The sequence below is a fragment of the Eucalyptus grandis genome, chromosome 6 (genome assembly GCF_016545825.1).
Source record: "Eucalyptus grandis isolate ANBG69807.140 chromosome 6, ASM1654582v1, whole genome shotgun sequence".
NCBI lineage: Eukaryota > Viridiplantae > Streptophyta > Magnoliopsida > Myrtales > Myrtaceae > Eucalyptus > Eucalyptus grandis.
The window spans coordinates 19,921,414-19,948,517 of NC_052617.1; the positions used below are offsets into that span (position 1 = coordinate 19,921,414).

The 27,104-nt window shown below is 39.7% G+C and overlaps 3 protein-coding genes across 4 annotated transcripts; 2 read left to right on the forward strand and 1 right to left on the reverse strand.

Moving 5' to 3' along the window:
- Positions 1 to 3,087: 3,087 nt before the first annotated feature.
- On the reverse strand, positions 3,088 to 5,084 carry LOC104453185 (scopoletin glucosyltransferase). The gene is given in 2 exon segments (XM_018876918.2): positions 3,088 to 4,825; positions 4,913 to 5,084. Coding segments are annotated over 2 exon segments (1,608 nt in total). The 5' UTR covers positions 5,020 to 5,084; the 3' UTR covers positions 3,088 to 3,324.
- An 8,091-nt stretch (positions 5,085 to 13,175) lies between these two features.
- On the forward strand, positions 13,176 to 18,146 carry LOC104453186 (filament-like plant protein 7). Of its 2 annotated transcripts, XM_010067705.3 has the most exons (7): positions 13,176 to 13,388; positions 13,982 to 14,047; positions 14,297 to 14,409; positions 14,573 to 14,720; positions 14,859 to 17,195; positions 17,276 to 17,333; positions 17,477 to 18,146. In XM_010067705.3, exons 5-7 carry the CDS (start codon positions 15,223 to 15,225, stop codon positions 17,942 to 17,944), a joined length of 2,499 nt encoding a protein of 832 aa, XP_010066007.2. In that variant the 5' UTR covers positions 13,176 to 13,388; positions 13,982 to 14,047; positions 14,297 to 14,409; positions 14,573 to 14,720; positions 14,859 to 15,222; the 3' UTR covers positions 17,945 to 18,146. The 2 variants fall into 2 exon arrangements, with proteins under 2 accessions (XP_010066007.2, XP_010066006.2); XM_010067704.3 differs by lacking the exon at positions 13,982 to 14,047.
- A 5,581-nt stretch (positions 18,147 to 23,727) lies between these two features.
- LOC104453187 (40S ribosomal protein S16) lies at positions 23,728 to 24,637 on the forward strand. Its single transcript, XM_010067706.3, has 2 exons — positions 23,728 to 24,137; positions 24,256 to 24,637. Exons 1-2 carry the CDS (start codon positions 23,803 to 23,805, stop codon positions 24,353 to 24,355), a joined length of 435 nt encoding a protein of 144 aa, XP_010066008.1. The 5' UTR covers positions 23,728 to 23,802; the 3' UTR covers positions 24,356 to 24,637.
- The last annotated feature ends 2,467 nt before the right edge of the window (positions 24,638 to 27,104 follow it).

The window sequence follows — 27,104 nt, forward strand, 5'->3', positions numbered from 1 at the left end:
TCTCGTATCCTAATTCCCCATATCGATGTAGACATAATCATGGCATGTGCATTCCGTTGAGGCTCGGACCGAATTGCAAGGTCCTGAAGGACTTTCGGGTAGGGTTGGGCGAAGAAATTTTGGTGAGAAAGTGCGGTTTGACTCGAAGATTTGGACAAAAAATTTAAGGCGAGGGCACAAAGGCCTTTGCTCATGACAGGTTAGGATCACAACATCTCAAGCAAGGCTGTCGTGGTCCTTGCCTAAATTTGGGCAAGAGCATTGCGGCCCTCACCTACCACAAGTGAGGGCTACTACGCCCTCACCTATGGCCAACGAGGGCACAAAGGCCGACCTCGGCCAACAGGTAAGAGTTTCAACCCTCACTTGGATCTAGGCAAGTCTACGCACTCGCCTATGGCTTACAAGGGCGCGGGAACCCTCACTAGTGACTGGTGAGGGCTCATGCAAACTAGCCTCTAGCTAGCAATGGTCGCAGTGGACCATCACCAACCAAGGGGTAAAGAAAAAAGAAAAGGAGAAATAAAAGGAGAAAAAAAAAAATCTAAAAAATATTAAAAAAATTATACAATTTGTCCATATTAGCATTAGTAATGCCATGTAGGACCGTTGGTGCCTATGTCAACAATTTCCTACCTAAATTTTCGAATAGATTGAATTGGTACCGAAGTAAAAAAGTTTATGACTTAATTGATCCAATTAAAGGATTTAAGACTGAATTGATATTAATATAATAGATTTATGATTTTTATGGTATTTTATTTCCAAAACTTAACGATAGCAACAATAAAAGTAAAGTGCACATAGGTAAAACATGTTACTTAATAAAAGCGTGGGGACTATTATTGTGAAAAGATGCTAAACTTAAGGACGGTAATTTGTTACATTTCAATGTTCAGAGGCTATTGTGCAACAATTCGAAAGTTTGGAGGTTTATCCCAAAAACTTATGATGGGCATTTAGGCGAAAGGTAGGTCCGGGCCCACCCAAAGGTCCCCTTATTTTAATGGTGATTTATGTGAGTTACGCAATAATCGACATCTGTTCTATTACTAGTTTTATTTCAAAAGAAAATCTTGAAATATCATCTAAAATTTTACATATTGATATTTGAAAATTTTGAAAGGTTTGTAGTATTTTACAATTCAGATTATATAAAAGTCAAAATGTAAGCTTCGTAAGATTCACTAAAAAATCAAGTTAAAAGTAGAATTCACGATTCACTCCGACCGGATTTACTGTGACGCATGTTCTTGAACGCTTTTACATCATGCTTGGTGGGTGCAAACTCAAGGGATATCTTTATCTTTGACCCATTTTCTTCCTTTTCGATTTATGTTTTTGAGGGATGACGGTGGGTTAAGCCTAATGGGGTATTCAACCTTTCCCATGTCATAATAGGATTTAGGTTGCGTTTGATTCAGCTTTTTTAAAGGGTTTTGGGCCTTTAAAACTCCTTGAAAAAACTAATAGATTTGTAATTAAGTGTTTAGGGTTACCAGATGAGCTCATTGCACCATTTACAAACGAAGTACAATCTGAAATGAGTTTAGAATTTATCTAAATTTGACACTTGAGTTAAGAAGAGTTACTTTGCTAAAATATTATCTCCTTTAAAGAATGTAAGATCACGAATGTAAGATTCACCTGTACTTATTTACATTCTTTTACAAAATCCACGATTGTCTCCCTCTTCACGATCGGTAAAATTGAGGAAGCTGGCTTTTGGACAGACTTGCTGTCGAAGACTTCTCTTTCCTTGTGCTCATTGTCCAATGTTAACTCCTGAGGTACAATGGCAGTTGAACTTTCACATCCGAGCTCACGTTTTCTGTCTCATTAGCTTAAAGTAGAGGCATTTGCGCATTTGGTAATCATGTGTCTGCATCATGTGAAATCTGCAGCGGTCTGAAACGAAGAGGAGTCGTATCCCGAAAGCGAGCGTGAACCATGCTACCAAGAATTCTCCAACTCGTGCATCATTGCTCGATTTTCTGATATCTGTTAGGATCTGCTCATCTAAGCAGTCATCGGACTAAGTGAGTATTGATTACTGGTTAGAGCGTGGCCTTTGGGATTGCAGACAACCGTGCTTTCACTGCCTATCGTCAGCATGGCTAAGCCCAAATTTCGATCTGTCAATGTTCATCGTCGGAATATGACCATGGTATTAGCTTAGTACTTTACTTTGTGGGTGCACAAAGCGCCATACGAGTCTTCTCGGTCAAGCATTTGACCTCGGTCACGTTACTCACTTCCGAGGCCTGGTTAGCTTACGATACTGCTTGGTTCTCTAGAGTCCGCGCCTGACGAGAGGACCATTTCGCATCATTCTTCATGGAGTTACTCAATCATGTCTAGCTTTGATTTCTGAGGCAAAAGTAGTCCTAGTTCCTCTTAGATTCAGTCTCGCCGGGAATTGACCTAAGCAGTGAGATAGAATTTCACCAAAGTCTGATCTTTGGTTTTAATTGAATTGGAAAGGAAGTAAATTGCGCAACAAGGATCAAGAAAAACTAAATCTAAAGGAAAAGGAAATACAAGTATAGGAAACTGATCAATTGAAACTGATAAAATACATAAGTTGGGTGCTGATGAGCCTCCACAATTTAACACAGCTTTATATAGTCTACTACAAAGTGTAATTGCCGGTAAATTATTAATAGTCAAATTGATGTGGTTGCAACCGCATCTCCACAACTTTAGGCTCCATGATGGCACATCGACCTTATCTACAAGCGGTTACAACTTTTCATTTGCCAACTATTTAACCACAATCAATATATATATTTATCTTCCATTAACATTTTCACTTCATCTTCTTTCTCTAGTTCCCCTACATTCGACACATGGCCAAATTTGCTTTACTAAGTCATAATCGTTGACCAATCACCATCATATGGCGACAATAGTCAAATTATACTTAATACCAAGCGCTATATTCATGCAAATCAGCATCATGTTGATTAAAAAGACTTGGTCATTTTTTTGGTGTCAACTTCGACATCGGAATGGTTCTTAAATGTCTTAACTGAACCCTTTGAACCCACAACAAGAGAAACCCTTACACACACATCCTGTATCATATGAAGAACAGAGCAACAAGCATAGTAAAGACGGTGTTTACAGTAACAGCTTTATTCTTCATAAGTTTTCCTTGTCACAGCACACGCCCCTCGCTCCTCAAAGTTACAAGAGCGGATTAGAGTGCCTAACACAAGCTAAGGGCATTCCTATCATGCTTTACAAGATTACTTGCAAAGAATCCCCACACATGAAACCTGAAGGTCAACATACAAAGTAGCTATTCACATTTGCAAGGATCTAGTTCTTTGCATCACGAGCAATGCGGTGCAAAGCAAGCTCTCTGATCAAAGCATTCATATCCGAGTACGAGGACCCTCCGTCCTCGATAGCCCTCCTCGCCTTGTCGGCTAGTAACTTGGCCCTGTCTCTCATCGTCTCTGCTTCATCCCCCACCATGACTTGCCTCAAAGCCTTCTCTATCCTGTCCTTGCTCACTATCTCTTTGTCCGCAACTATGCCCACCCACTGTTGAGCCCCAACTCCTACACCAACTCTCAGTACTTGGGTCACCAGCTTCTCGTTATAGAACTGCTCTGCAAAGACCGGCCACGTCACCATCGGCACCCCGGCGCATATCCCTTCGAGGGTCGAGTTCCATCCGCAGTGCGTCACAAATGCCCCGATCGCCTTGTGATCGAGGATCAACACCTGAGGTGCCCAGTCCCGAATTATCAGTCCCTTGTTTTCCGATTTCATCCTCTCCTCGAATCCTCTCGGGAGCCACTCCTCGTCACCACCGGCCTCGTCCTTGTCCCCGCTACCCTTGTCAGCTTTTCGGATGACCCAGATGAACTGCTGCCCTGAGGCCTCAAGCGCCAGCGCGATCTCCCTGAGCTGATTGGAAGAGAATTTGGCCACGCTCCCGAAACATATATAAATAACTGAATTAGGATCTTTCGTGTCAAGCCAATTTAGGCAGTCGTGTTCGTCGATCGTGGCCTTCTTTCCTCTCCTAGCCTTGTCTTCAATGCCCCTATTGCACAATGAGACCGGACCAATGTGCCAGGCTCTCCTTCCTAGCACATTCCTATAGTAAGCAGCATAGTCTGGCTCTAGCTCGTAGAAGCTGTTGACTATGACCCCGAAGCTTCGAACCTCTGATTCCTTGGCTTCACGGTTGAACCTTGTGAAATCATTTTCGACACCGGAGCAGAGATGTTCTGGAAGCTGCTTTCTGGTCAATTTGATCTCGTGAGGGAAGTTGGGGATCGCAAAAGGGTCTGAATCAGATGGCACATTCTTGTGTGGCTCGTGAAGCATAACACATGCCGTTGCGCATAGTGCGAAGAAGCTCATTCCATGGAACACCATCCTAGGGACTCCTAACCTCTGGGCCACATCAGTTGCCTATGGAAAGAACATGTCAGCCACTAGACAATCAGGAGGGTCCTCACTTAGAAGGTCCTCCAATGGCTGCTTCAGCATTTCTGTGGCCTTAATGAATTTGAGCAACATTTCTTGGGACGCGACCGAATCTAGATTTTCGCATCCCGGAGGCAACCCGGCCTCTACGGATGGGAAATCGACTGTCTTGACATCAATCTTGGCGCCGAGCTTCTGGGTCCTCTGGATGGTTTGAGCAAAAATCGGTGCATTCAGTGGGGTGGTGATGATGGTTGCTTTGAGGCCTCTAGATGCAAAGAGTTTGGCCATGTCTATGGTTGGCAAGATGTGGCCATAAGCCATGAAGGGAAAGAAGAAGATGCGAAGCTGACGTACATTATCGCTTCCCATGACTCTGCAATAGGGACAAGAGTTCCCTAAAATTCAAGCAGAAGAGAGGTCAAAGAGCCAATCTCGTCACTTCAGCTCGTTTTGTGCTTACTCATAGGTTGCTTCCATATATATATATTGGTGTCTGCCTCTCCGAGAGAGAGAGAGAGAGAGAGAGAGTTCAGGAAAAGAGAAGAAACTTTCAGATTCTTCCTCCATAGATCACGCTTGTGGTCGTAGTTGCTAGAAGATGAGCACGTTGTATGCTTGTCAGGAACAGCCAAATGTCAGCCAAATCCTGTCACTGCCAAGAGCTTATTTTATATTTTGGGATGATTCTAGAATATGGAAAACGAAAGCGATGTTCCAGATTGCAAAGTGAATTCATGCACGGTTCTACATCCAGAAACTGGTAGCAAACACGAATGTTTGGTCCCAAATACATTTATAGCTCGGAAATTTCTCCAAATTAGCGAGAAGGAAGCACATCTAAACAAGACAGAAGAAGGATGAGATGATAGAGTGATGAGTTCTAGTTCGGCTCAACTTAAATAATCCATGCTTGAAACTTGGGTTAAGATCGATCGAATTGAAATTTCCTGTCGAAGCTCGCTCTATAAGAAATTCGATGTACTTTGAACTTGACTGTACTCAAGCTAAAATGCAGGGTATTCCATGAGGATGTTCAACGCTTAAGTGTCAAAGATGCGCCTCCCCTTTGCAACACATTTACATGGACAAAGGCAGTTAATGCCTCCCTGTATATGACCAGGAGGATACATCATCCAAAGGCATTTTGAAATTCGGTATTATTAATCAAAGAAAAATTACACAAATAGTCCTAAACATTTAGCTCAGCGTGTAATCAAGTCCTAAACGTTGGAATTTGTACAATCAAGTATAAAACGTTCTTTATCGATCAAATATATTGGATAATCTCTCACATAAGTTCGTTGATGTAATATGCCGAAATGTAAAGTGGCTATCATTTATCAATATGAGCATCTATTCAAAAAAAAAAAAAATCAATATGAGCATATTTGACCATGATGTTGCACGATCATCATGTTAGATAAGACAATTAGTATAACATATGGGCCTAGCCCAACCCATGTCCTTAAAGCTCAGCCTAATTTCTTTCTTCCTTCAACATATTTGTGCATCGGAAGCTTTAGGCCCTACATGGAAACGTTCCAAAAATGTTTCTAGAACACTTTGTACTTTTTTCGTCCCAGGAACAAAAAGCAGTAAATGCGTTCGGTTGCGTTTTTTTTTTTTTTTGTTTTTGTTAGAACAAAATTGGAAAAAAAAAGAAAACAAAAAGTTGCTTCTTGTTCCGAAACAATTTTGAAGAAACGCTTCTTCTCTCTTTTATCTTTTCTTCTTCTTTTTTCTTCTTTTTTCTTTGGCTAGCCTCGGCCATGGCCGGCGACCGGCCGTTGAGGGTCGGCGACCTCACCGGAGAGTCGCTGCCCCCTAGCGAGGCCAAGCCTCGCCCTCGCCGTTGGGCAAGGCCGCCGCCCCGTCATTGGAGTCGCCGGAGGCCTGGGACCGGCCTGAAAAAAAGAAAAATAAAAAAGAAAGGAAAAATGAAAAATAAAATAAAAATGTTTAAAAAATTAAAAGAAACAAAAAAAGAATAAAATTTACCAAACGTGTTTTTATTCATTTTTTATTCCAGGAACAAACGTTACCAAACGCGTTCTTTTGTTCAAAATTGTTCCCGGAACGAAATACTTTTATTTCTGTTCCCGGAACAAAAAAAGAAGAAACGTTACCATTCGCACCCTAAAGAAAGAAGAGAAGCAGCAGCAAGCGGCGATCAAAACAAGAAAAAAAGGGGGAGAGCTCGTTCGTGGAGAAAGAAGAGGGGAAAAAGGGCAAAGAGAAGAGAGTTAGAGGGAAAGAAAGAAAGAAAGAAGAAGGAGAAGGAAGAAAGGAAAGGGGTTTTGCATGTGCATATAACGGGGACCTCGCCAAGTCAATTCAACTTCAATTCACAATGCCCAATAAGTGCTTGTGCCCTTTGTTCATCCAAAGAGATAAATTTTCAGAATTAGAGTGTAGATTTCAAGTTTTGTAAAAATCGAGCTGCAAAGTCCAATTTTTGAGTTGTTGAGCTATGGAATTTTATGAAAATGGTAGATTATGGTGTTGTAGAACTATGAGTTTTGATGAGAGTCTATTTAAAGCAACAGTTTAGTTAGAGCAAAATTTTGGGGTTTCGTGTGCACTTAGGTTTGAATAATTGTTTTTAGTGAGTGATTTGTTAACATGTAAGAGTTGTTTTATTAGCAATTAAGTGTAGTCTAGTCAAGCCCTTAGTTAAAGTAGCATTTTACTTGATTTTGAGGTCGATTTTTGATTAATTGATAGATTACTAGATCGTTGCATGTTTAGTCACATTATTTGGTTTGGAGTATGCCCTAGTGAATTGTACTATCTCTTCTTTGAGTTTATAAACTCATATTTCAAAAGTGATATGGATTATCTATAATATGAGTTATGAAATGAAATTTTTATTGCATAAACATTTAGATCAAGCATTTACTACCTTTTAGTATCTATGAATAATTTGAGAATCGTTTTAGGAGATGTATTGTAAAAGGATACATATATGTATTGTGTTACAAACTAGTTTATGAAATGAATGCTGAAATGGTGTTAAGTATATTATGTCTAGTGAACAAAGTTGGGAAAAATGATATATTTTGAGTTTGCAAAATTTTTTTGTTATTAGAATTATGTTGACTTTGATTATGGTTAATAAAAAGTTATGTGTATATATATATATATCAATTTGTGAAATACTTTATGATATACATTCTGTTTGATAAATTGAGTTGTGAAAGGTTATTTGATTCAATTTGTGAAATCAATTTATGATACGCATTATGGATTTGGTTTGGTCGAAAGAATTGACTTGTAAAAAGCTATGTTTGGGTTTGTGCAAACAATTATGATGTGGATTAGCTAAGAGCTAAGTGCTCCACAATTACACGAGTCTCATAGAAGCCACCTCTAGGACCTTGTGCCTTTTATTTATGCTAGCTAAGGGCTAAGTGCTACATAGAGATGTGAGTCTCGTGAGAGCCACCTCTAGAGCCTTATGCCATTAATATATGTTGACCAAGGGGCTAAGTGTTATACGGAAACACGAGTCTCGTGCGAACCATTTCTAGGGCCTTGCATCATTGATATATGTTGATCAATGATTACGTGTTACATGTTGATGCGAGTCTTGTGAGAGTCACCTCTAGTACCTTGGGATATTATGTGATTTGAGATTAGTCAATGGAATAGACCATTGACATATGAGTTGATGAGATTAATCAATGGAATAGACCATTGACATATGATTTGAGAAGATTGGTCAATGAAATTGACCATTGAAGTATGATGCAGTGAAATTGATCAGTGGGCTAGACCATTAATTATTTATTATGATATTATTGATGAAAATGGGTATTTCTACTATGGAGATAGTTATGTTAAAGTATTATATAACTCATTTTGATATTGTAATTTTGTCATATAGTAGGTTTGGAATTATTGAGTTTTTGTATTGCTTTATAAATATGCGTGATTGGTGCTTGATCTGTTTGGAAGAGATATGCATTACTTACTGAGATACGGTTGCCCACCCCTTTCCTTTCCAATCTTTTCAAGTTCCTTGCTTAGTTACTAATAGAGCGAGAGCGATATGAACCGGCAATTTTGATAGTTGAATTTCGTGGGTGAGTTGAGATAGTTTGATATATATCTAAAATGACATTTGTTGAGTTTAGTCAAGTTGAAAGTACATATAAAATTTTGTTAGATTATAGAAACTCTATGTCTTGTTAATGTTGACACTGCGTCCTTCAAGTGAAGAGAAGGACGGCCATATCATTATCCCTATTCATGTAGTATCTGAGTTGTGACATTTATTGTAAGAAGGAACATAAAATAGCCAAAAAAATTTAAAAATTTGCTAAAAGTCTAGAAATAACAATAAGTGGACTTACCCTAGGAGAGAGAGAGTATGGTTCCAAACAACTGTTGCCCTACGCCTCATCACAAAAGGGACGCGAGCAACGAGCCCTGGCCGATGTCCCAACGACCTTGGTCGGTGAGAGGGTTGTAGCTGGCAAATGTAAAACCGCAGGAGCTGGCGAAAGCACTTGCTTCTTTTAGACAGATTATGTGACCATAAGAAACTTTTTGAGGTGATGATAAGAGACTCGTTATCTATTGTGAACTGAAGATTTCTGCATACACTAAAGATGATTGTACTAAAGAGTATGATTTTGCCTTTAGCTTCTCATATCATCATCTCTTTTTCTTTTTCATTTTTCTACAGGGAAGTCTCGGGGACATCAAGTCAAACCTTCTGAGGCCAATCAATTGGAAAACTGGCATAGTCCTACTATGAAGCTCATCTTTTAGGAGAACAAGATGTGATCCAAGATATCATTATGTCTGTGTTCTACTTTTAGCGATAGTGGGAGCTGTTGCTCGTAATTTGATCGAGGAGAGTAGTAGGCACCGCCACAAGGAGGAACCTCTATCTGTTGCTATATTAGCCAAAGGGAACATCTGCTGTTGTCAATGATACAAAGTCATAAAATCTTCCCAGTTGAATAATAGCTTGTTGCCTATCGGGTTTTTAATCATCCTAGCGCATTCTCGAAGAAAGGAGAAGATTGCATATTTTACTCTAGAAAGTAAAACCCTTTTCAGCATATTTACCGAGCTCACCATACCTTATGAATTCGTGGGCATTGGCAAGAAGTCCAGCTTTTCTTATTTCCGATTCTCTAGCATCTTCTTTTCCAATTGTATGAATGTATTTCTTAAACATTTACTTCTCTCCGACCCCATTTTAACTTATTTCTTTTCCCCACATGCATATGCTTGTGCTCATTTGTAGAAGATACATTCATTTGAGGCCAGCCAAAAGAAAAAAAAAGACAAAAATCAATCCAATGCTAAAAAATAAAGAGCCAAGCCGAGGCTTGGAATGTTTCGTAATAACGTATAACAGTTGTGAGAAGTCACGAACAACAATGAAGATGAATGGCCCGTTTGACTCTCACCCGAAAAAAAAAAAAAGTTTTTTTAAAGTAACGACCCGGAAACCCGACCCGACCCGACCCGCCCGACCCGAATTTTCTATGCGAGTTTAATGAGCACACTCACTTGATAGCACCTCTCTCAATCTTTGATTTTTATATTTTGGAATTGGCTTTTCGGTTTGGTTTTTCTCCATTTTTTCTTTGATTTTTTTTTGACTTTTAACTTTTCCCGGACGTGGCACTATTAGTAAATTTATCCGTGAGCTTGTTTGAATGATTAAATTGTACTCAATAATTTTTTTTTAAAAGATTTCATTGTATAAATTCAAGCTTTTATTTAGGATTATTGGGGTCAATTCCTCTTATTCAGCGATCCCTATGTACTTTCAAATTTAGTGGAACTGAACTCTCTCTAATTCTCTAATCCAATGAGATAAGGGTGGATTTCCAAGACATGACATTTCATATCCATTGCACCTGCACTTTTGTCCATTCTCAGCTGAAACCGTCGTGGAGGCTTGGAATGGAATTGAATTTCACATGATGGACAGTACAGGGTCGGTGAATGAAAGAGACATCGAAGTGCAAAGGAGGAGCACCTGCACCATTTACCCTAGCAAGAACAAGCCTGCTGTCTGTCGTTTTTCCAGCTCTACACCAGTTGTGCCTGAGGTGGTTTTTCTTGAAGATGTACAATATAGACCTCAGTGATCATTAGCTCCAAGAACACCCCACAAAGATTTGAAGATATGGAAGGGATTGGGGACTAATGTTGAGGTGGTGCCCTGCCTCTGTCTATCTAGTGGCAGCTTGTCTGCTTGTTTTGAGTTATCAATAATACACTTGCTCAAGTAGCCAGAACAGAAGGGACCATTTTTGTAACTTTCCCTCGATTTTTTTTTTTCACCAATTGCACTAAACGTCGCATGTTAATTTAGTGAGGGGAGAAGCACAACCGATGAAAGGGAGCTGCTAAAGAATTTATAGAAACCAGCATGCCAAGTACAAGGGGATTTGATCCTTCGATTCAACTCAGTCTTCGACTTGTGCACAAACTCAGTGAAATATGGTAATCAATAAAGGCCTCGAAAGAGCTTAATGGCTAAATTAAATGTAACATTAATGCATATATAATTACTGATCATATCACATAGTCACATTTTGAAATTGCTTATAAATAGAATACTTGTCTAGATAGAATAAAGATTTCTTTTATTTTATGCAATTTTAACATATAAAAACTAATGATATGATAAGTGTATTTCTTTTAAGTTCTTAATAGCCAAAAAAATGATTCTTCGTAACTTGCACTCTATTTTTTTAAAATTTTTACTCCGTTCGATGCTGCTAGAGAATTTTAGAGACCCGCACGCCAAGCCAAAAGGGGATCCAATCCTTAAGCTGTACTCGGTCCTTGACCTGAGCATAATCTCGAAGAAACACGGTAATCAGAAAGGGCCTCACAAAAGCCGAAAGGCAAAGATGACATGATATATTATATTCAACAAACGTACATTTTCTTTTTCATAAATTACTTCGCATTTACACATGTCGCATTCTGAAATCACCGCGAACGGGGTACTTGTCTAGGCGGAATAAAGACTTTCCTTGATAATTTGTGCGAATCTTAACGTTAAGCAATGCACTCATGACATGTGATAAGTGGGTTTCTTGCTTTTTTTCTGATAAACAAATGATGATGATGGTAAGATGATTCTTTTTCTTGCCCTCTTCTTGCTTTTTGGGGGCACCATGATGATACGAGGATTGAATTTGACACCACCACGCGTCCCCCGGCGGGTCCCACTCAATTTTGCTCCATCTCCGCCGCGAAATCCGCTACATTCCTCCTCCCCTCGCCGCTCCTCCGCCCTCTCCTCCGCCCTCTCCTCCGTCCACTTGTTTGACTTTGACTGCCGTCCGTACGTTTTATTAGTCACTTCCCACTCTGCTTCTCTTCTCTTGGCCCGTTATTCAAACACATAGTACATTTCAATTAGTGAAAGGAAATAGTTTAAGACAAAATAGGGAAGTTTCTTTTTTGGAGTGACCGTAGAAGCTCATGCTCATCAACTATAAGAATTTGATGAAAAGGTCTCACCAAGTTTCAGTAACTCTTTTCTATTTTTTTTTCAAATAATTGTAAAATTATTATCATAAATATATTCTTTTTGTGGAATATTTACTTTATCACATTTAGCTACCATACTCTATCCATTGAGCATGACTTAGAGTTGAAAACATTTCTTTTGTCATAATTTATAAGAGCCTATTTGAATAAATACTTTTTTTTAAAAAATAAGCTCAATAAAGTTTTTTTTTTTGGTAATAATCATACAAGATTAGTATGAACATAAGACAATACTTACATGTTTTCGAAGGTTCCATGCAATTCAATGAGAGTCGCAGGAAAAGGAAAAATAAAAAGTAAAAGATAAAAGTCTTAACTCGAACAACAAAACTCACCATATAAAAGGTTTGAATCAATTAAAAGAAATTCCACACTTCCAACATGGAAAGGAGGGGTGGGGGTTTGAATCCCCATCTTTTAGGAGGAGATTGAGGTAAGAACAATTAAATTTTAAATGTGAATTTCGACTTTCACGTCTTATAAGGAGATATGACAAAAGTCGAGGGACCGATAAAAAAATTTAAAAAAAATCTAAAAAGAAAAGGACTCAATGGGTATGACCAAAAATAATAATTTCTAATTATCAGGGAATACTTTCACCCTCGCCTCCGGTTAACATATCTTTTCTAATCATCAAGGATAGGGAATACTACCAAATTGTTATCTTGCCTCGGCTCAAAAGTGACTTATCCTACCAAGCACAAACTCCAATATACTATGATGAACCAAGTCACGACAGAAGCCCAATACAGCCGGAATAAAGAGCCGAAAGTGCTTATTGGTAAATTATATTTTGGAATTCATTTTATGGGAAAGTTAAAATTATTGAATCAAGGGCCAACAACTCCAAATACCTGACGCGGGCTTCTGACACGTGTCCTCAAGACGGTTCATGTGTAATGTTCTCTTTTGTATCATCCCCCCACGGAACGTCTCTTAATGGCTCTTTGTACAGGGTAGGTCAGTGCCGCTGTTCTTGCTTTTCTTTTCTTTTTCCCTTTCCCTTTTTTTCCCCTTTTTTTCTCATTTTTTTCCTGGGGAGTCCATCGTTGTTGAAAGTGAAAATCTCTGTTCTTTTTTGATAATATTATTTATATTTTTCTCTCTCTAGTATTATTATTAGCGTCCAAGGAGGTTGTTGTCGGTGGACCGACAGCATCCAATGATACCATTTTTTCTTTTCGTTTAAAAATGCCATCTTCACTGCGTTTTCATGGAGTTTTGTCTCTCTCCTCCTTCGCTTTCGAAGTGACGGTCTCGCTCGAGCTCCGACGGCTGCTCAGCACCCGGCCTCTTCACCAACGCTCGCGTCCTCTTCCGATCGCCTGAAAATGGCGGGCCGTCCGTGAAGCGTTGACGTCCTTAGGCTTGACTCTCGGTGGTGGAGTAGTAGTGAAAGAGTAAGAACGAACGCAGGGCGACTGCTTCTTGGAGTCGTTTTGTGCGGCTCTTTTTCGTTTCTGCATGATCGGAGCTTGAGTTTTCTGCTGATGGGTTCGTTCAAGAACGTACTCTGGTTTTGTTTTGTCCATGTCTAGATTTAATTTAGCCAAACCCATGTCTGCTTTTCTCGCGCTGTGATCAACTGAGCGTGGTTCTTTTTCTTGGTTGTTGAATTTGATGTCAAGTCATTTCGCGGTCGTCTGGAATTTCCTTTGTGTGAGACAGCAGTTAAAAAAAATGGAATATGTTAGATATTTCTTAGATTGAGTGACTGATTGGGGATGAGAAGCTTCCCAGTGAATCATAGCCATGAATAATTGGATTCTGGGGTCAAAAGTTTGTCGGGATATCAGTTTATTCGCGGTAATTTGTCGTGTTGCTTGAATTTGAATTGTGTTTATGTACTGTTTGTTTATCTTACAGGTCCTTTTAGTACGAGGCATCGCTTTATGGGATGGAATTTAGCTTTTAATTCGTGTAGCATCATCATCTGTTTGAATCGTTTAGTTTTAATCTGTGCTTATCATGATATGAAATGAGCCTACTACAGGATGCAGTTCGGATCATGACCTTCAAGGAAGCGGTGCATGAATTCACCGCTGCTTTTGCTCGCGTGGTATCCACAATGTCAAGCTACTTTGAACTGAAATTGTCTTGTTCTGTGTCATTCTTCGGCATAGCATTTTTTTAACCTGACTAGTTCTCTTTTTGGGTGATTCATAAGCATGTGATTTGAAGAGATTTAGTCATGTAGGAGGTCTAGACTCCAGAGAAGAAGAGATGTCTCTTGTTTTGAATTGTACATCTTCTTTATGAGAGTGTGATCTAAATTTAGTTGACATTGGATTTTCACCTTCTATATTAGAACAAGGAAAGAACATGGATCACAAGACTTGGCGCTGGAAGAAAAGATCATCTGAGAAAACCATTGTTACGAATGATAAAGCGGATGACACGATCAATAGAACGGAAGAAAAGGTAGCTGCAAGTTTCCTGAGAACACCAAACTTGTTCGCTAGAAGAAAAGAAAAGCCCCATTTCGTCTGCATCATCCAAACTCTCTAGTTTCTTCTCTTGCTGTAATCGAACTGTCAATTACATGAAGAAGGATGTCATTAATTGCCATTTGCAATCGTAACAGGTGCGAATGACTTTTTCGGAGAAAGAAATAGAAGGCCACGGATCTTTCAAAGACCGCTCGGACAAATTTGCTTCGATCCTCATTGACTGTCAAGCAAAAGATGAGCTTATCCTGAAACATGAAAAGGCAACAGAAGAAGCTATTGCAGGTAATTTATGTATATCTCTGTTGGAGCATTCTCCATCACTTTTCAATTTACTCTCTGCGAGTTACTAATATTTTTCGAAAGATTATTGTCCTGCCATAAGTGCATTTTTTTACTCATTCACCATTTATGTACTTGTAGACAGAGACAGAGCCGAGGCAAGGGCAATTCTCCTACAGCAAGAACTAGACCAAGCTCTAAGGCAAGAGTGGCTGCAAACGAGAGATTGACTCATTTAGACACAGAACTGAAAGAATGCACTGAGCAACTGAATGCTCTTCAGGAAGAATCAGAGCTGGCAACACTTGATGCCATTGCCAAGGCATCAAGGGAATTTATAAAAGCACAGAAGAAATCCGATGAGAAACTACGTGATGCTAGTAAGAAGCTTGCGAGTTTATCTCTTGAGAACACTCGCCTCAATGCCGAAATCACAGCAAAAGAGAAACAGATTGAAGATCTCTATAGACGTAAATCACTGGCAGAATCAGAGTCCGACGCGCTAATGGCCAGATTGGATTGTACTGAGAAAGAAAATGCTTTTTTAAAGTATGAGTTCTGCTTGCTTGAGAAGGAACTCGTGATTCGCAACGAGGAGTTGGAATATAGCCGGCATTCTGCCGAAGTGTCGAACAAGAAGCACCAGCACAACCTGAAAAAAATCTCAAAATTGGAAGGAGAATGTCAGAGACTTCGTCTCCTTACACAGAAAAGGTTGCAAGGTCCCCTTGCTTTGACAAGGATGAAGGGTGAACTGAAAATGCTGGGCAGCGATCAAACCGAGGGAAGAAAAATAAAGCCAGGCTTAACAACCGACCTTATTGTCAGAGGAAAGAATTCTCATGAAATCCCAAGCAATAGGATGAAGTACCTGATCGAGCAACTGCACGATGTAGAAGAGGAGAACAAGAATCTCAAAGAAATTATATCAATCAAAGATGCAGAACTTCATTCTTCGAGGATCTCACATGCCGGGACAACTTCACGGTTGTTGCAGGTTGAGGCTCAGGTCACTGACCTCTCGAATGGTCAATGCAAGGATTTGGTGAGGTGTGAACCTTTGTTGAACGATCTCTTCCAAGTATCTGATTTAGACGACAGTGCTAGTTCCGGATCATGGGCAAATGCACTGATGTCAGAACTAGAGCATTTCAGGAATGGTAAAGTAACAAATGCCTTGGAGTACAAGCATACAAGCTTAATGAGCGATTTTTCTGAGATGGAGAAGTTGGCTATGGTTTCTGTAGAATCGCCATCAGGAAGCGAAAGTTTGTGTTGTTCAACCTGTAAAGAGATGGTCAGAGGTGACCTGAGTTTTGGTGACACTAAGAAGATGATCCAATCAGAAAACACACAAACTCCAATGTCTTTCGACTGGCTTCAAGTTGTATTGAGCGCAATCATGGAGCAACAGCGGGCTTCAAAAAGAAGCACGGTCAAGATTCTAGAGGACATTAGAATTGCTTTAGGGTTAACGAATTCCAGAACTCCCGAAGAAGCACAAGCAACAATGACTCCTATGTGCACTGGAGAATCTGACAGTCCTCCAATTTCTGGTTACCTAACCTGGAAGTCTCCAATCGGATCTCCGGTCATTGGCTCCTTGGGTAAAGCAAACATTCAAGATGAAATGGGAGGACAAATTCCATCAAAGCTGACGAATTCTATTGAAAAAATTGTTCATCTGGTTAAAAAATTCAACCCAATGTCTACCCTTCCTTCCGGAGACCTTGGAAAGAATCAGATTCCCTCAGCACTCAACCGGGCCACGCCAAAAGACTGCGAAATCCACGTGTTTCAGTGGAAGAGCACAGAACTGTGTGTCATCCTACAAAAGTTCATTAGTACCTGTAACGATCTCCTGGATCATAAGGCTGGTGTAGAAACATTTGCTGAAGAACTTGCTTGTACTTTGGATTGGATCCTGGACAAACATAGCACCCCGAAACATGCTTCCAGTGTCAGACATAAGATCAAAATGCATGGTGGTTGGACCGAATCGCCACTGAATTCGAAGGAACCTGAAGTTTATGAGGATGTTCTACCCTTGGTGTCCAAGTCAACTAGTGTGGCTAAGAGGGAATCATCGTGTTCGCGCAATCTGCAAGAAGAGAACCAGAGACTGAAACACGAGTTACAGAACGTGGAAACTGCTAAGGAAGGTTTGGAAACCAAGCTACAGATGGCGAATAACAACATAATAGTCTTGACAACCAAGCTTCAGCAAGCCGAGGAAAGCATCAGAAGCCTGAACCTGGAACTGGAGAATCTGAAGGAGGCGAAGAGAATTGTTGAGGATCAGATGGAAAACCAGAAATCGATGAATGAAGATCTTGACACCCAGCTTACCGTGGCCAAAGCCAAACTCAACGAGGTCTTCCAGAAGTTTTCATCATTGGAAGTCGAACTAGAGGATAAGAATAACTGTTGCGACGAACTAGAGTCTACGTGTCTTGAGCTTCAACTTCAGCTAGAAAGGTGATGATTGCTGCTTAACATTTATCTTTTTGAGGCAGTTTTCTGAATTGAAAGCTGATTTTCAAACTCCTTGAGTGCAGTACCGCAAAGGAGACTCCACAGTATGCAACCAATCAAGATCAAATGCTATCACAGAGTGTAAGTCATTCACATCTTTTCATAGACTTTCTGTATCAATACACCACTGCTTGAATAAAAATTAGGAACTGAAACAGTAAATTTATCTTCGGACAATAGAGGATTGAATCAAATTAATGGTTTTATGTCAATTAAAACTTCAGGGATTGGAGATCACTGCAGCTTCGGTCAAGTTGGCTGAATGCCGAGAAACTATTCTGAACCTCAGCAGACAACTGAAGGCTCTGGATCCACTGCGGGAACTGGCATTATCGAACAATGCTTTACCGGGCTCCGACTCCACAAATACTTCCAAAAACAACAAGAGCTTGAACAAGCGCCTCTCTCTACGTGACCGGATGCTGGCCGAGGACAATCCTGAGGCTGCCAAGGATCAAGAAATAGCAAGCGAACCCAATGCGGCGAAACTAAATGCCTTGGTCGTTGCTAACGTTCCCGCCCGAACTCCAGAGGCATATCTCGGGCTACACAACAGATCTGGCAACAGCTTCGCGGGGGCGCTCGCTGTCATTCCCACCAAGAGGCAAGGCGGGATCAGTTTCCTGGGGAGACTGCTGCTCAGGAGGAAGAGAAGGAGCAGGACAAGGTCCCAATCTATGTCCAAGATATGACATTGGCAAGAACGGAGGATTGGGCACTAGCTGGAGATCAACAGCCCTGACCATTGTTAGCGTTCCATCTGGACATGAGACCTTTCGGTTGTTCTGCTTGAATAATGAAGTCCTGCTGATTGCTAGTTTGCGCACGGTTTGATTTCTGTGTACATAACCTAGTTCTATGGAAAAACTTTATTTTGTTTCGGTTCTCCTCAAATCCCTGTTAGGATTTTGCAAAGTCATACGTACCACCACTTGAGCAGGGTTTTGATCTACAAGAAAACGGTCGGGCCATTGGCAAATGACATCGTAGCAGTGCGCCAAATCGGTAGCGTGCGAATAAAATGCCAAAAAATTCACTGCATAATGCTTATTGTGTTGCCCTCAATGTTCTCTACGATGATAGGAAAGAATTCAAGATAGTTTTGTTCATCTGATATGTGTGCACTCAACCCATTATGTATGTGGTAAATGGTCGAACCGGGTTTGGAAGCGTCATATTATATATGTCCCCAAACCGGGTTTGCACTCAACCCATTTGGCTCATATTTACCCATTTTCTTTCCTTATGATTTGAATGATGATGTGTCAAGATACGTGGGCATTCCACGTTGGATCTGATATTCTCTTCATCAAATTTGTCTTGCAATCTTCTGGGACGTGTTGACGTATATACATTTTAACGGGATATTGGAAGGAATAGTAAGGATAGATTTGGATTAGGGGTACCATTTTGGAATTTTTTTATGAGATGAAAATTAATTTGGATAAATGTGTCATGGAATACTTATTTGAGATTTTTTATGAGACAAAAATTAGTTTGAGGTAAATGTATTATGAGTGAACCAATTTGAGATTTTTAATAGTATCAATCCATAATTATATTATGATAAGCTCCTCTAAAGTTTGCTTCTAAGATACGCATAGGAATATTGAACATTTTGCTAGAATGGCCGCCTCTTCATTGGAAGAAAAAGTTTTGTTGCTTCATTCATAAAAGTAGCTGACCCCTTAAAAAGAAAATTGATTGCCTACACCAAGATTTAGGGTTCCTTTTTCCTTTTTGTTGGTGACCGTTCTTTTGGCTGCTTTCTTGCCGCTCTTTCGTTTTCTGGTTGTGGTTCCTTTTTCTCGACACCCTTCCACTCACTATGATTTGTTTTGTTATCATGAGTGTAAGTTCTTGATGCTGACTTCTTGCTATATAGCTGTATAGCTTTTTGATTAAAAGTCAATATATCTCTTACATTTACCAAAAATAAAAACTTTAATTTTAAATATACATCTATCTATATAAATATATTATAACAAGATCTTTTTTAATATTGATTCTAAAATTGACCCATTGGGATTGTATATTGATAGAATTGAGAAATAAGAAAGATATGCCGAAGAAAGTAATTATGTATATTTCAATACATCATACTGAACATTGCATTAGCCTATATATAAGTTTTATGAGACAACTATCTAAAATAATATATATCAAGATATGCACAAATAAGATATTTGTGCAATCTTGATTGATATACACAATCAATATTAATATCATAATTGTCTATAACATAAGATAATATTCTAGAAAATTTTAAGAATCTCTAATATAATATCATGATCATCCCCTCAAACTCAATGCGATATCAAAGTAGTTAACTATTTGAACTAATTCGAATAGTGCCATGAAAACTTGTTTCTCTAACAACACCGCAGGGCATCAAGCTTTTTGATCCATGGTGGGGTGATGTGTGAGACAACGCCTTCCAAATCTAGCTCATTTGAGAGTGGTGAGTTTGGCGGAAGTGTGGGCTTCCTGAAACGATGTGTGAAAGGTCGAGAATTGGAAGGAAACGGCAAGTGGCCAGTGCGGCTAGCTTGCAAAATAGACGCGACCTATACGATTAACATCATAGCATCAAGTGACCTATACGGCTAGCTTGGAAAATAGTTATTGGAATGCGACCTATGCTGCTAACTTTAAAAGAAAGCTACCTCCATGAAAATGGCTCAACCAGATGACGCGGTCAATGCAATTAGCTTCAAAACATGACTCAATTAAGTGCCTCCTTAGATGATATTTGTGCACATGAAGTGAACACTATTGTGCAGCGATGATGGGGATGGATTTGTTTAGATGTGCATAGGATGTGAAATGCATCTGCTGCACTCAAGTTTCCACGAGAACGAAGACTTTAATATCATATGGGATTTTAATAGGATTACCATCAAAGATTCTAAAAAAATTAAAGTTTAAAATGAAGTTTTGAATATCATTCAAATTTCCCGTTGGAAATTCGATTTGACTAGATGGATTTAACAATTTAGATAATATATCCAAATGAATTATTTCTTAGTAACATACCTAAAATCTGGAAAAATATAATTACTATATAATAAATATAAATATTAAATTAAATATATATTCTAGAATAGATAATTTATTATTCTTTTTTTTCTTTATGGAGTACGAGTTTTCTTCTCTCTTTTTCATCGAGTCAGGTAGAGACCAAAGTCTTGTATTTCACGAGATTTAGTCAATTGTCTTGATCATGGAATATCATTGAGAAATAGGAATATAATAGTATATTTTTTAAATATTCTAATGGCCCTCTCCTCATTGCAAGAAAAAGTTATTGCGTTCTACACAAAATTAGCCGCCACCTCAAGGAAAATTAATCATTTATGTTGATTATTGACTTTACTTTTTTTTTCTTTTCCAATTAAATCTTCAATTTAAATTGCTTTAAATTGTCATTAACTATATTCTTTCTTAATTTTTCTATTTTCCTTTTCAACTTCTATGTTGTCAATCATGCTCAAAGTCTAACGAAGGCTAGTAGCAAGAAATTTTAGTATAGAGACATGCATTCCGTCTCTATAGGTAGATTTTTTAATATAAAGTACCATATATGGTAAGACTAGGGTTTGATTAAGAGAACAAAGAATAAAAGTCACTTATAAAGAAATTGGAGGTCCTTGCACTTTTTGGAATTATTCAATAAGGTCTCTGAATTTTGTTTTGTACAATCGAATTCCTAAAGTATACGTTTCAAAATTATGGACAAAAATAATCGCGTGACCGATAAGTCGCCATTGGACAATGACGTGGTGTACTACCTAGCCATTGGACCTCATCGATGGCACGGATGTCCCTCCCTACTTCCCCTACAACCACCGTCGAAGTCGGGCAATTCATCATCACTCGCTTCTTCGACGTGTAACCAAAAAACAAAAATCTACGACGGATGGTCGACCCCGCCATTTGAGCGATGGAAAAGTACACAGCCAAAGCTAGATAGAACGAAGGAATCGGCGAGAAAGGCAAGTGATGAGAGAGGCTCTTATGTCCGACGTAGAACTGAAGTAAAGGCCATCAGAGCTCTCTCAGGGCTGCTGAACGTATCTGATCCTGTGAAGCAGCAGTGCTTCGAAGGATCGCCGGCCTCATGAATGGATTTTTGTCGAATAGCGCGCTTGAGTCGAAGTTCAAACGCAGAGTGGACGAGGATGATGGGGATCGCACAAGTTCTAATTCATGCGGTTGAATCTACTCATTTGATAATGCGAGGAAATTTAAGCTATTGTCACAGTCGGTGAAGCATGTTTATTGGAAAAATGATATTGAAAGTGTTATAATTTTTGTAAGACACTCCTTTTAATTCTAAAACTTATAATCGGATTACTCTAGTACCTAGCTTTTTTAATAAAATGTTAATGCCTACATATTAGCTAGGCACATGACATAGTGATAAGGGAATTGGGTTGGGTTGAGTGGGGTGAGGTGGGGGTGGGGTGTTTAATTTTAAGTATCAGATTCAACTCCTATGCTATGCGAGTGGGGTGAGGTGGGGGTGGAGTGTTTATATTTAAGTGTGAAATTCAACTCTTATGCTATGCTTAGAAACAGAGTAAAAATATGAGAGATAAAGGTTAGAATAAGATTAAAAAAAAAAGAGAGTCAATAATGCCTATATGATTTTTTTTTATGTTTTTTTATATAAAAAGAAGAAGAAGAAGAAAAATGTTCATGTAGACGATGAGAATCACAAAACACCGTACTAAAGCAATTTTCTCTCGAATGCTCTCTCTCTCTCTCTCTCTCTCTCTCTCTCTCTCTTTCGTGTTCATTATTCTTGCTCGCTCGCTCTTTCTCTTTGTTCAAGCCTCGAAGCTTCAATGGCAGTTACCCTCGTGAAAGGTATATCTCCCTTCTCCATCCCCTTTCATTACCATTCTCCTTCAATACTCACGATGGAATATACATAATTGACGGCGCTACAGGCGTGCACATACAATCATCCATTGTTTCAACTTTGGCAGTATGCTTAGCAAAATAGATATTCACGAGGAGATTTATGGTTCATCTTGTTCTTAGGATGTACGCAAACCCTAATTCCATCATCGGTTCAGAGGAAGCATCACTATCACTGTCATCTACTGGAGAATGAGAACTTCATTGAAATCTAAAGGTTTGGATATTTAGTATCTCTAGCAGCAGAGCTTGCAAGGATTGATTGATGAATCCAGCACTATTTAGGAAGCAGGGTGGACCTGGGAAGTGGGCCTTGCTGGGTACGAAGAATGCGGCCGTCGGTGAGGTAAACAGTCCAAATCTTAAAAAAGGGGCACTAGGCACGAGATCAATTACAGTGGAGGGCAGATATACGATGAAACTCGCGATTGCTTGATTCGTTTAAGATTAAAAGTTGGGGTAAACATGCTGAACAACATCGTTGAGGACGTTTTTGCTAAGCACTAATAGGTAAAAAAAAAAATGATAAAATATTATCACGTCAAATTTACTTTGTTTCAAATTAGTAATATCATTTAAGTGACCATTTTTTCTTTGGGAAAATGCCACCAAAAACTTCAAGCTTAGCCAAAAGTGACAAATTTACCCTAAAACTTTTTTTTATGACATAAAAAAACTCCCACATCACTTGGGAGAACATTTATCCTGTTTTATAGGGCATTTCATCTTTTACATTTTAATTTTTTCTTCTTCTCTCTTTTTTCAATACCATGGTGGAGGGAAGCGATTCAGTGAGGCGACTCTCACCCAACGTGGCATCAAAGCCCTAGGTCAATATCGAGCGAGGACGACCCTTGCCAGATGGATCTTAGTAACAAGGGTCCCGATGTCGTTTAAGAAATCCTCCTAGGCAAAGGCTACCCTTATAAGATCTAGCAAGGGCAACACCCAAGTGAGGGCGGTCCTCATCCCTCAAGCCGCCATCGCCTTTTTTGGCGGCGGGGAAGAAAAATGAAAAAAATCAAAGAAAGAAAAGATGAAAATCAGCAATGATATTTAAGAAAAGTTTTTTTTTGTAAAAAAAAAAAAAAAAATAGGATAAATTTGTCACTCTAAACAAAGTTTGTAATTTTTTGCGACTTTTTAAATTTTGATACTGAAATAATTTTTTTTTTAAATTATGATAATTCTAATGCCATTTCCCAAGTTTGTATGTCTAAATAATTTGTGTATATGGCACCATGTGTCAGAATCTAGTAAGGTCTCTATTTTCTTCTGGATGGCTATGATTGAGTCATTCGCGTTATTTTCTTTACAAGTGTTTGATACATAATCTAATGAAAATAATTCAGTTTCATGCACTAATTATGCCAATTGCCAAGCAAAATAAAATCTATAGTCTGCAGACTCTGCACAACATAATGGACTAATGAAGATTAAGAATCTACAATCTATTTCAGGGGCAATGTTGTAAATAATCGAGATATCCGATGGCATTTTATTCACGGTGCCAAAACCCTAGTTCATCCTCGTATAAACCACTCTCCACCGCCACAGCTTCGTCTTTCTTCCTCGCCCCTGAACGCAGCCCTCCCTCTCAAACCTCCGAGCAGAAACCCTAGCCATGGCGGCTCCGATCGAGTCGGTGCAGTGCTTCGGGCGCAAGAAGACGGCCGTCGCCGTCACCTACTGCAAGCGGGGCCGCGGCCTGATCAAGATCAACGGCGTCCCCATCGAGCTCGTGGAGCCCGAGATCCTCCGCTTCAAGGCCTACGAGCCCATCCTCCTCCTCGGCCGCCACCGCTTCGCCGGCGTCGACATGAGGATCCGGGTCAAGGGCGGCGGCCACACCTCCCAGATCTACGCCATCCGCCAGAGCATCGCCAAGGCCCTCGTCGCGTTCTACCAGAAGTTCGTGGACGAGCAGAGCAAGAAGGAGATCAAGGACATCTTGGTCAGGTGCGAGAAAGAAAGCGGCCCGAGCTCAGTAGCGGTTTTCGGGATCGAAAAAGATGCGATCTTTCTGGTGAACTGTGGATTGATTTTGGGGTTGATTTGTGGTCGGTTTTTGATGCAGGTACGACAGGACTCTGCTCGTGGCCGATCCCAGGCGGTGCGAGCCCAAGAAGTTCGGTGGTCGCGGTGCCCGCGCCAGGTTCCAGAAGAGTTACCGTTGATGGGGAATTCGAACCGGAATCGGGCGGGTGTTTCTCGTGCATTATTGGTTTTAGTATTAAGGAACTGCAAAACTCGAGGTTTTACCTTAGTTTTGATGCTTTTGCGCTTTATGCTGATAGAAATTGTAGTGCAATTTTGACTTTTGGTTGTAGGTTTAATTGTTTCGGGTTGGATCAAGTGCTATTACATTTTCTATATGCGCTCAATGTGTTTGCAAACTTTAGTTGTGCTTTGGCAGCTGCTTCTTTATAGTTGTCTAATGAATGTTCTTTTCTATGCAACTCTCTGATTATAGTCTCTTTAGTGGGCAGTGCAGTGACATTGATTTTGCAATGTCTGTAAGTTATGGTTCCTACTTGAGTCGGGTCAGTTGATGTTTGGGTTTGTTAGGTGTTGGATTATGGAACATAATTTATGGTTTTCCCTTACTGTAGAAGTTTAAGAAAGAGCATTACCCTTTATTTAGGTCTTCAAGCTTTTAATTATTCAGCTGCACCCTTGCACTTAGATGGGAAGTCAATACCCTACAGTTGTGCTTGACCGGTTGCGCTGTTTTCGTCTCAGTAGCTTCAAGTCTATCCTGGTTTCCCTTTGAATATCATATTGGGCGTGATAATGCTGTTTAGTTGGTTTTAATTCAATGTTTAAATCCAGAGGTTCCCAATATACTTTGGGTGGAGAAGTTGGGGGAATACTGCCAAAAGTTTGAACCCTCTTGGAGCACACCAGAACAAAGGAATTCGTTTGTGAAGTTCCTTGTCCATGTGCATTTCAAGGTTGATTGAGTAGGTTTTTATTGAAATCAGGGACATTGTCATGCTTGTGATCTTGCCAATCTTAGTAGTTTGAGATCTCGCACTAGGTTCTGGGTGTTAATTCTTTTCCCCTTTGAAGTGAATCCTAATTCATTCAGAGGTGGGATATGCATATGCTTGTCTAAAAGGTGCTTCGTTAGTTTTTTCTGCTGCAAATTCGTTCATCAGTGATGAAAGGTTGGAGGTTTTTCCTTTGTAAGGTTATATAAACTCTAGGTCATGTTTCATGATTGGGGTAGGATATCTGGAAACTTGTGGTATCCATTAAAGCTGTTCTTTAAGGCTATGATATGAAGCTCCTAGTTTAGCAGTTGAAGTAGTTTGTACTTTGTACTGGGGTAGTTTAGCATTAGACATTGAAGCAGTCGATGATGGACACACTTCTGTCAAAAAAAAATTATTCTCTCCATACCTATGTTCTAGCTTTTCGTCTCCGCAAATGATTAAAGGATGGTTTTGGAAGAAAATTTTTTATACTAGCCCTAGCCATCTTGCATACTGAGAAAGCTGAAAGCCCAAGGCAGCCTAGGACTTGCCTTGGGCTTTCAGCGTTTTGAAGTCTTCCGAAACACCGACAATTGGCCCAAGGCCCTTGGGAAAGCATTTCCCAAATGCAGCCTATTTCCAGAAAGGTTTCCCTCTATTTATCGAACGATAATGCTTGGATGGGTCATAGGCTTCTAGTTGCATGTTTTGATCCTGCGTCATGTTTTGCTATTTACTCGCATTTCTTGTTTTGAAGCGTCTTATTTTAACATTGTGAACTCTTATCAGTCTCCAGTGCTTGCTTATCCTCATTATGCCTTGTCTGGTGTTTGTAACTTGTTACTTAGCCCATTGCCCTGAATATTGAAATCTAACATGACCGGGCTCATATGGGAAGAGATTATGCTACGAATGGGAATATCGACTGATGTGGATAAACGTCGATACCTAGTCAAAATCTGCCAGATCACTTCTTTCTGAAATGAGAATCACTTTATCGAGTAGATGGTTTATCTCTCGACTCTTCTCGTCTTCTCAATGGCTAAATGCCCATTCACATTGTTTAGACGATGGAAGGACAGAAACACAATCATCTATTCAGTTCTGGGGGAAAATTGTCCAAAAAATTCTAAATTTATTGTATTTTTGTTAATTGAGTCATAAACCTTTCAACTTTGTCAATTGAATCCTAAACCTTTAAATATTTTGTCAATCGAGTCTATTTGGTCAATTTTGGCTGGAATTTCTGACGTGGACATCGATCATTCTACGTGACATTGCCGAACGTCGATAAAATTTATTATTTTTTAATATTTTTCGATTTTTTTTTGTATTTTTAATTTCTTTTTTTCTTTTTTTTTTTCTTTTCTTCCTCTGGTCGGTCGTTTAGTCTTCGTCGCCCAGTCCGCGACTATTCAAAGACCACGATTGGCAAGGGTTGACCTCCTTGACCTCGGGCGAGGTGGCCTTTTTGGGATTCGGCGAGGGTGAGCCTCGCTTGCAAAGATCCCGGCGGGGGCCACCTCACCTTAAGGCTTGCGAGGCGACCCTCGCGGGCCTTTGGCAAGGCTCAACCTCACTGGACTTGGTGATGGCAAGCCTCGCTCGAGGCCCACGAGGTCGCCCCTTGCCAAATCCCGACGAGGGCAACCTTGCCTAAGGCTGGTGAGGTTGACCCTCACCAGTCGTGGCCTCTGGAAAAAATTTGCAACCTTGCCTAAGGCTGGGTGACTGGCCAAAGGAAAAAAAGAAAAGAAAGAAATTAAAAAGGAGAAAAAAAAAGAAAAAAAAGAAATTTAAATCATAAAAAAATAATTTTAAAATTCGAAAAAAATTAAAAATTTATCTACGTTAGCAAATTCCGGTCAAATTTGGTCGGATTAACTCAATTGACAAAAAATAAAAATGTTTAGGACTCATTTGGTAAACTTTTTTGAAATTTTTCTCA